This window comes from Palaemon carinicauda, chromosome 6 (assembly GCF_036898095.1).
Source record: "Palaemon carinicauda isolate YSFRI2023 chromosome 6, ASM3689809v2, whole genome shotgun sequence".
NCBI lineage: Eukaryota > Metazoa > Arthropoda > Malacostraca > Decapoda > Palaemonidae > Palaemon > Palaemon carinicauda.
This window is the reverse complement of record NC_090730.1, coordinates 43,115,197-43,125,558: the sequence shown is the minus strand read 5'-3', so window position 1 is coordinate 43,125,558 and position 10,362 is coordinate 43,115,197. Positions and strand designations below refer to the sequence as shown.

General features: G+C 36.8%; 2 protein-coding genes and 1 long non-coding RNA gene across 3 annotated transcripts; all 3 read right to left on the bottom strand.

Annotated features, from left to right (window-relative positions):
- Positions 1-1,437: 1,437 nt before the first annotated feature.
- LOC137642971 (uncharacterized) lies at positions 1,438-2,403 on the bottom strand. The gene has a single exon (XM_068375831.1). The coding sequence runs from the start codon at positions 2,401-2,403 to the stop codon at positions 1,438-1,440; it is 966 nt and encodes a 321-aa protein (XP_068231932.1).
- A 639-nt stretch (positions 2,404-3,042) lies between these two features.
- On the bottom strand, positions 3,043-6,475 carry LOC137642970 (uncharacterized). Its single transcript, XM_068375830.1, has 2 exons — positions 6,069-6,475; positions 3,043-5,857 (listed from the first exon to the last, which is right to left on the bottom strand). The coding sequence occupies exons 1-2, from the start codon at positions 6,473-6,475 to the stop codon at positions 3,043-3,045; spliced, it is 3,222 nt and encodes a 1,073-aa protein (XP_068231931.1).
- Positions 6,476-6,631: 156 nt separating this feature from the next.
- On the bottom strand, positions 6,632-7,562 carry LOC137642075 (uncharacterized). The gene is made up of 3 exons (XR_011044636.1): positions 7,386-7,562; positions 6,964-7,046; positions 6,632-6,750 (listed from the first exon to the last, which is right to left on the bottom strand). It is a non-coding gene; the product is annotated as an uncharacterized lncRNA (long non-coding RNA).
- Positions 7,563-10,362: the final 2,800 nt, after the last annotated feature.

Below are 10,362 nucleotides of genomic sequence, written 5' to 3'. Positions count from 1 at the left end.
TAGCCCTCAAATAAACCATGATACGAATGTTGCAACTAGCTTCCTGTATGTTACAAGCCAGTTATTTTTTGTTAGAACACTAATATATATATATATATATATATATATATATATATATATATATATATATATATATATATATACACACACACATATATATATATATATATATATATATATATATATATATATATATATATATATATATATATATATATATATATACACATTGACGTTGAAACACTTGTTGAGCTTATCTGATGCAAGTTGGATATTTTTATTAGAACACTACCTCACACACACACACACACACACACACACACACATATATATATATATATATATATATATATATATATATATATATATATATATATATATATATATATATATATGTTTCGCCAGGTCACCAAACACGTTGTTGCATCAAGTCTTTTATTAGAACAGGATTCAACCTAAAATACAAAAACTTGTTTCAGCCAATACATCAATGCTCAATCCCAAAATTCCACCATTTATACAGAAGCATTTAAAATTTTATACATGTCCAGTGATAACAAAATTTGTTCAAATATTAGCAGCTAGCAATAAATTCAATTCCGTTATTTAAATATAAATATAAATATACTCTTGGCATGACAAGCGAATTAATACAATTTAACACTTACATCATTTACGACATCGGCGGCCTGGGAATTCATTAAACCCAACCAATTAACTTCTCGAACGGTGCTTCCGTCCTTTTATTTAACTGCAAACATTTACAAAACTTCAAATACTACACACACACATATTAACCAATTCATAATATGATATAGCACAGTCCCAACACACAAATAGTAAAATATAACAGTACATCGTTTAATCATCATAACACCAATTACCGAGTTATACCAACACGCCGCCTGCTACAAATCTTAGTAACAAGACAACTTTAATGAACGCCAGTTAAAATCCCACAATTTATGCATAATTTGATACCTCGTAATCACTTTGACAATGAGTACAATCGTACTGAAAAGTATTTATCAACAATATAAATAATCGTACATGTTAGGTTACATTAACCACTAAACCAAGTAATACACACCTCATATCAGGAGTAACTGATCACGTGACCATCACCACCACAAACCTCAACCAGTATGTCCAAAGACAGCCACCGTCCTGGAAACCTTCACCAGTAGTCTCTAACGCGCATGTGCAAACAAATGAATTTTAATATGCACAGACTATATTAACCAACATAGCCAACACCAATAATTATCATTATAAAACTATAATGATACACTCCACCACCAACAAAACTAAATCTCTTACCATCATATGACTGTCAAGTCAAATCTAATTCTTTTAATTTAAATAACCACACAAATAAATGTTAATTTTAAACTATGGTAGATCGAGACGTTCCTCGATGGGCAAAATTACTACAATTCAATGAGCAGATCGTTTCACAATTACATCCATTTCTCCCTTGTATGTAATACCAGACTTTATTGGTTTGTACCTCAGTGTGACATTTCTAACTTTCTTATCTTTACCCTTATCTGCCAGCAAGACTTCCGCTAACTTCCAATTACCCCGCACCACATTACTATCCTGAAACAATACAAGATCCCCTACTTGCAAGTTACGCTTTTCTACATGCCATTTTTGACGTATCAGCATAGTGGGGAAAAAGTCACGCATCCATTTTCTCCAAAAAGTATCTGTTATGCCTTCATGAAATTTCAATCTTGATTCATGACTAGGGAAGCGTTCAAATTCTCCTTTCAGGACTGCATTTTGTGTACGCCCAAGCAAAAGATCATTTGGGCAAAGATACCTTCCTAGTTCGGGATCGCAGCCGGGTTTTATACCAATGGGTCTTTCATTTAGTAAATTTGCTATTTCATAAAGGGTGGTTTGTAATTTACTGAAAGTTAAAATGTTATCACCAATAGCTATGGTCAAACTCCTTTTGACTCCATTTTGCCAAGGTGCATCAGCAGAAGCATTGAAGATCCACTTTATCTTAAAAATCTCTGTTGCATTCCTTAGTTCCTTCTCAGCAGCAGTTAATTGGGTACCCCTATCAGAATATATTTCTTTAGGACATCCTCGGAGTGATACAAATCTACGGAGCCCATCAAGGAAATCTTTTGCACTATAACCCTCAATTAGATCTAAATGAACTGCACGGGTCGATAAACAATTAAAGATTACCCCATAGGCTTTACCTTTAGTTCTACCCTTAACCGTATCCCTGATAAAGAAAGGTCCATATAAATCAAGAGCAGTATAAGCAAACGGTGGGGAGGGTTTTAGACGCTCTAGAGGTAATTGTCCCATGACTTGCCCGGCTATTTCCTTTGTCAACTTCCTACAGGTTACGCATTTAAATTTCACGGACTTGATCATGTTCCGAACTCTTGGTACCCAAAACTTAGACTGAATTTTCGCAAGGGTGTTTTCCACTCCAGAATGAAATTGACGATGCATGGTTTTTACATATAATTAGACAAATTCATGATCAGGAGAGAGTAATACAAACCCATCCTGATCATAATTGTTCTTTAACCACCTAGGAATACGTTGGCCTACCACAATTAAACCATCCTTATTTACACTAGGGCCAAGTCTGCGATATCAGAACTCCCAATCTTTACCAAGTGTGGATTGAATTTTTCTCACCCACAACATCTCTGCTTGATAGATTTCATCTATATTAGGAGTTTGAAATATTCCCTTGAACGATTTAAATTTGAAAGCCTTAAGGACTCTACTAGTGACTCTGAGCAATTTTTGACTACTTTCAAATCTTGATATTTGAAACACTAAAGACATTTCTACAGTATTCACGGTAAAACAAGTGTGCGAAACAAAGACACCCACCCTGTCAGGCAAATCACCAATATGATCTTTCCTTATTGGCCACTTATTGATTGGGAGAGTAAGGAAAGCCGGCCCCATTTGCCACATTGATTCTTGACCCAAATCGATCGGCTTAGCAGGTTTGGTGGTCAAGTCTGCTGGGTTGTTATCACCTGAAACCCACGACTATTCTACCACATCGGTTTTACTTTGAATTTCAGCAATTTTTGTAGCAGTAAAGGTGCCAAAGCCATAGCTTTCTTTCTGAATCTGGGCACGAACTATTGCAGAATCAACAATGTGCATCACCGATTCAAATTCAAAATTCATTTCCTTCACTATAGTTTCTCTCATTCTAGCTGCCACTAAGGCCCCACATAGTTCAATCCGGGGAATGGATAACTGTTTGAGTGGTGCAAGCCTAGATTTTGCCATTAGCAACCTGGAACAGAATCCTCCATCAGACAATTCCCATCGCACATAAGCACATGCTCCATATGCAGAACTAGACCCATCAGAGAAAATCACCAGCATTGGTTTACCGATGGTACCTTCTACTTTGACACACCTAGGGAAGCTGAGAGACTGAAGCTCAAACAACATCTGGAAATAACTTAACCACTCATTCCTAATATCTGTCGACACTGCACTATCCCAATCATAATGGCTAACTTTTCCTTCAATCCCCTCTGTCCTGGAAATTAGTTGTCTCATCATCAATTTAGCTCTTAAAGTTACCGGACAAACTAGCCCTAAAGGATCATACTGAGATGCGATTTGACTTAACAACATTCTTCTAGTTAAATACTGTGGCACATTAACCATGAGATCATCTGGCGCCAAGTTAGGTTCAGTATGAATTTTCCTATGCTTTGGAGAAAAATTTATTTTAACTTCATATACTAACCGGTCTCTATGAGGATCCCACACAATTCCTAAAACCTTTTCCTTTTCCCTTTTAGTCACTTTAACATTGGGATTCTCATGATTTTCATTGCCAGATAAAATCCAATGCTTAATTTTAAAACTTCCACGACCTATAATCCTTTCAATTTGTTTCATCAGTTCGTTTGCAATCTCTATGCTGTCACAGCTTCCCAATATGTCATCAACATAGCTATTATTCACAATGATCTGCGTAGCTACAGGGTATTCATCCTTACTCATCTCTGCTGTTAATTTCAAAGCAAGCATAGCAGTAGTTCCACTGGGTTTGTCCCCAAATGGGACACAAGTCAACATATAATGATCTGGCTTAACATCAACCTTGAAATCACGCCAAAGAAACCTATGACAGTGCTGGTCAAATAAGGACAGAGAGATAGTGTTATACATTTTGGCTAAATCACAAACAAATGCTACTTCATTTTCTCGGAACCTAAGTAAAACACCCAAAAGTGAGTTTAGCATGTCAGGACCCTTCGCCCACATTTCATTTAGAGAAAAATTCATATACCTAGCAGAAGAATTAAACACTATCCGAAGGGGAGTTGAGCTAGAGTAAGGCTTTAGAACTTCAGTATGGGGTATGTAGAATATAGGTCCCTTATAACTATATATCTCATCTTCGGATAGCTTCCTGGCTACCCCCCGTGAAATCATATCATGAATTTGATTCTGATAGGACGTACAATAACCTAGTCCTAACTTGGTCAACCTTTTTTCCGTGGCTATTAGCCTAGCTGTTGCAAGGGACACATTATTAGGTAAAAGATTAGGATTTCTTACCCAGGGGTAAGCGACACTCCATCTATTCTTATCTGAATTAAATGATAAACCATGTGATATTTGAGCCAATTCTCTTTCTTCTTTAAGGGTACAATTACTTTGACCAGGGGTACAATTACCGCATTTACAACCAGAACACTTAGGGTAACAAGAAGTACCCAGGCTCTCAATACTTATGTAATTATCCAACACGTCTTTAACGGTTTTCCTGGGAACTGAAGTAATCTCATTGACGTCTGTAATATCTATGTGATTGATTCTTACACTGACATTGGATTGATAACAGTGGGAAGTTAATTGCGGGTGAAATCCTCTAACAACATAGCCAAATTGGTTTAACATGAGTTGAAGGTTACCATTCGTTTCAATAACTTGAGGCATAAGGACACAGTAATCAATGCCTATTAATAAATGTATTACTCCAAAGGGTCTTGAAATGTGAAGACCGTTTAAACTTTTGAACAAACAACTAACGACATTCATATCAGCTTTCTCAACAGGAGTAGTTATTTCATCTATACCAAAGGCAATAATTTCCCATTTCACTCCATAGATGTACACCACAGGAACTGTATACTCTTTAGAGGATACGGTCTCAGTTTTATTTCCCACATTGGTTATGGTTATTTGCACATCTCTTCCGTTAAGTCCTAATTCTTGGGCCTTTTGATGATTGATTAGCGACACATTGCTACCACTATCCCATAGCACATTAATATCATTTTGGTGATACCTTAAGCCACTCACCATTAATAAATGACCATCTCTAGACACCAAATTGCTAGTTACATCAGTGAAAGTAGTAGGTTTATATAGAAGAGAGTGTAACATTTTGTGATGTTCCCTACCACACTTTTTACCATTGACCATTACATCACAAGAACTGACACCAGACACATTGCGAAACTTAGAAAAATGGCCCAAGTTAACACACTTATAACATGCATTGTTTCTCTTGAGTTGAGCAAACTTATCATAATTGCTCAAACTCTTGAAGGCATAGCAATCATAAATGGAATGACCGTCTACACCATGATACCAACACCATTTAGGAGGGCACTTGACATCAGGATTATTTGACATTTGGGCTGCTAACCTTGATACTGTGGTTAAACACTCTGATATCATTGCACTATGTTGACCTTGAATTAATTTCATTTCATCCAGGTCATCTTTCACATTTTCACTTGTATTGTCACAAGAAGCACTATTTGTTACTACTTTTGATGAAGTCGAGCACCGCAAATCACTTTCAAGATACTCACACACTCTCCTTTCTTGTAAAAAAAAATTGAAGTAAATTTTCAAAAAGATCTTTAGCATTTCCTACCTTTTGCGACTTTATTACCCAATTGCGTTTTAAAGTGGGAGGAAGAAGACGCTCCACCAACGTTACAATAGAGGTAGTTTTCATCTCAGATTCTAGACCTATTTTTCTCATATCCAACCAAGCACGTTCAACCACCTTTATCATGTAAACTAACCTCTTCAAATCTCCGTCGTTCAGAGGCTTAAGGCTTTTCAATTCACTCACAATAGCCTCCGTTAGCTTACAAGGATTACCATACTTATCGTCAAGGCGTCGGAACATCTCTTCAAATTCATCTTCTACTCCTTCCACACAAGTCAGCGCTTCTCCACTCAAACATTTTTTTAGAGCATAGGCATCTTGCCCATAAAAAGGCACAATCAACCTCATATAATCCCTCTTAAAAGTACCATAATTTCTCATATCACCAGAAAATTCAGGTGGGTCGAGACGTTTCACTTTGATAAGAGTTTCCATCTTACTTTCACTATCGCCACATCTTTTAATGATCAAGGACACCAGTTCAGATTTAGTTCTTTCGCACTCTAAAATATATATCTCTGCTTCCTTTAATTCGGCCATTCCTGATTTAGCACTCAGTAATTCGCAATAATAGGCATCATGTCTCACCTCAAGGTCACTGAAAGCAGTTTCCACTTCTGCAAGCAAACTTTTCAACACTGCAGGTGGGTCGTCTCTTGCCAACCTCTCCTTCGTTACGTTGACTTTCCGAGTGAACCGACCATTGGCCACCCCTCGATCCACCTTCAGTTGGTCCATATCGATGATGTTGAATTGTTTCGCCAGGTCACCAAACACGTTGTTGCATCAAGTCTTTTATTAGAACAGGATTCAACCTAAAATACAAAAACTTGTTTCAGCCAATACATCAATGCTCAATCCCAAAATTCCACCATTTATACAGAAGCATTTAAAATTTTATACATGTCCAGTGATAACAAAATTTGTTCAAATATTAGCAGCTAGCAATAAATTCAATTCCGTTATTTAAATATAAATATAAATATACTCTTGGCATGACAAGCGAATTAATACAATTTAACACTTACATCATTTACGACATCGGCGGCCTGGGAATTCATTAAACCCAACCAATTAACTTCTCGAACGGTGCTTCCGTCCTTTTATTTAACTGCAAACATTTACAAAACTTCAAATACTACACACACACATATTAACCAATTCATAATATGATATAGCACAGTCCCAACACACAAATAGTAAAATATAACAGTACATCGTTTAATCATCATAACACCAATTACCGAGTTATACCAACACGCCACCTGCTGTAAATCTTAGTAACAAGACAACTTTAATGAACGCCAGTTAAAATCCCACAATTTATGCATAATTTGATACCTCGTAATCACTTTGACAATGAGTACAATCGTACTGAAAAGTATTCATCAACAATATAAATAATCGTACATGTTAGGTTACACTAACCACTAAACCAAGTAATACACACCTCATATCAGGAGCAACTGATCACGTGACCATCACCACCACAAACCTCAACCAGTATGTCCAAAGACAGCCACCGTCCTGGAAACCTTCACCAGTAGTCTCTAACGCGCATGTGCAAACAAATGAATTTTAATATGCACAGACTATATTAACCAACATAGCCAACACCAATAATTATCATTATAAAACTATAATGATACAATATATATATATATATATATATATATATATATATATATATATATATATATATATATATATATATATATATATATATATATATATATATATATATATATATATAAATGTGTGCATGTATATATATATATATATATATATATATATATATATATATATATATATATATATATATATATATATATATATATATATATGAAGAGAGTGATTGGCTTTCGGTGAGAGTGGGGCTGAGACAGGGGTGTGTGAGGTCGTCATGGTTGTTTAACTTGTATGTTGATGGAGTGGTGAGCGACGTGAATGCTCGAGTGCTTGGACGAGGATTGAAACTGGTAGACGAGAATGCTCATGAATGAGAGGTAAATCAGTTTTTGTTTGCGGATGATACTGTACTGGTTGCAGACGTGGAGACGCTTGGCGATTAGTGACAAAAATTGGAAGGGTATGTGAGAGAATGAAGATGAGAGTTAATGTGGGTAAGAGTAAGGCTATGATTTGTACGAGAAGGGAAGGTGGTGTGAGGTTGAATGTCATGTTGAATGGAGAGTTACTTGAGGAGGTGGATCAGTTTGAGTACTTGTGGTCTGTTGTTGCAGCAAATGGTGGAGTGGAAGTAGATATACGGTACATCAGAGAGTGAATGAAGGGTGCAAAGTGTGGGGGCAGTGAAGGGAGTGGTATAGAATAGAGGGTTGGGCATGAATATGAAGAGAGTTCTGTATGAGAAAGTGATTGTACCAACTGTGATTTATGGATCAGAGTTGTAGGGAATGAAAGTGACGGAGAGACAGAAATTTAATGTGTTTGAGATGAAGTGTCTGGTGTATCTCGAGTAGATAGGGTTAAGAACGAAGAAATGAGGGTGAGAACGGGTGTAAGAAATAAGTTAGCAGCTAGAGTGGATATGAATGTGTGGAGGTGGTTTGGCCATGTTAAGAGAATGGAAAATGGCTGTCCACTAAAGAAGGGGATGAATGCAAGAGTTGATGGAAGAAGTACAAGAGGAAGGCCAAGGTTTAGGTGGATGGATGGAGTGAAGAAAGCTCTGGGTGATAGGAGGATAGATGCGAGAGAAGTAAGAGAGCGTGCTAGAAATAGGAATGAATGGCGAGCGATTGTGACGCAGCTCAGGTAGTCCCTTCTGCTTCCTCAGGTTGCCTTGGATGATAGCGGTGGTAGCAACAGTAGGGGTTTCAGCGTTATGAAGCTTCATTTGTGGTGTATAACCGGGGATGGTGGGCTGAGGCACCCTAGCAGTACCAGCCGAACTTAGTTGAGTCCCTTGTCAGGCTTGAAGGAATGTAGAGAGGTAAGGTCCCCCTATTTTTTCATTTATTTAATGTTCTCTAACCCCCAAAAATTGGGGAAGTGCCTTGGTATATATATATATATATATATATATATATATATATATATATATATATATATATATATATATATATATATATATATATATATATATCACAATCACACGTGATTTTAATCAATGATAATATCTCCCACGAAAGGGGCATTTAATACCGAATTCTCTCTTGGGAATATATATCCACTTGGAATTCATTTTATGGTAACAGCTTCTGGCCGGGTTGAGATTCGAACCCCACCTGTGGGCCGGAAAGCATGCCAGCACGACTCTACCGACTGAGCTATCTCTCTTGATGACTGAGCTATCTCAGCACGACTCTACCGACTGAGCTATCAAGAGAGATAGCTCAGTCGGTAGAGTCGTGCTGGCATGGTTTCCGGCCCACCGGGGGGGGGGGGGGTCGAATCTCTACCCACCCAGAAGCTGTTACCATAAAATGAATTTCAAGTGGATATATATTCCCAAGATATAATTCGGTATTAAATGCTTTTCGTGGGTGATATATATATATATATATATATATATATATATATATATATATATATATATATATATATATATATATATATATATATATATATATATATATATATATATATAGATAGATAGATAGATAGATAGATAGATAAATATACTGTATATATCATCTCCTCATACGCCAATTGACGCAAACGGCCACGGTTAGATTTCAGCAGTTGTCTCTGTCTTGAACTTTTAATTTAATACCCCTCCATTCATCATCTCTCACTTCATACTTCACAGTCCTCAACCATATAAGCCGGGGTCTTCCAACTCTTCTAGTACCTTGTGGAGCCCAGCTAAACTTTTGGTGAACTAATCTCTCTTGGGGAGTGCAAAGTGTATGCCAAACAATCTCCTTCTCTCTTTGCCTACACATACACCGAATAGTCTGGACTATTCTATACAGATTCTCCTCTGTCCTCATACACCTGACAACACTGAGATTACTAAACAATTCTTTTTCGCTCAAGGGGTTAACTACTGAACTTTATTTTTTTAGTGGTTACTTTCCTCTTGGTAAAGGTAGAAAAGACTCTTTAGCTATGGTAAGCAGCTCATCTAGGAGGACACTCCAAAATCAAACCATTGTTCTCTAGTCTTGGGTAGTGCCATAGCCTCTGTACCATGGTCTTCCACTGTCTTGGGTTAGAGTTTTCTTGCTTGAGGGTACACTCAGGCACACTATTCTAACTGATTTCTCTTCCTCTTGTTTTGTTAAAGTTTTTATATTTTATATAGGACATATTTATTTTAATGTTACTCTTCTTAAAATATTTAATTTTTCCTTGTTTCCTTTCCTCACTGGGCTATTTCCCCTGCTGGGGCCCCTCGGCTAATAGCATTCTGCTTTTCCAACTAGGGTTGTACCTTAGCCAATAATAATAATAAAAAT

What these genes read in the sequence shown, in the direction of transcription:
- LOC137642971 (XM_068375831.1), bottom strand. Translation starts at nt 2,403, where the DNA reads ATGATCAAGTCCGTGAAATTTAAATGCGTAACCTGTAGGAAGTTGACA.
- LOC137642970 (XM_068375830.1), bottom strand. Translation starts at nt 6,475, where the DNA reads ATGGCCGAATTAAAGGAAGCAGAGATATATATTTTAGAGTGCGAAAGA. An exon ending in AACGACGGAGATTTGAAGAG is followed by an intron (nt 5,858 to 6,068) that starts GTTAGTTTACAT and finishes TTTACAAGAAAG; the next exon opens with GAGAGTGTGTGAGTATCTTG.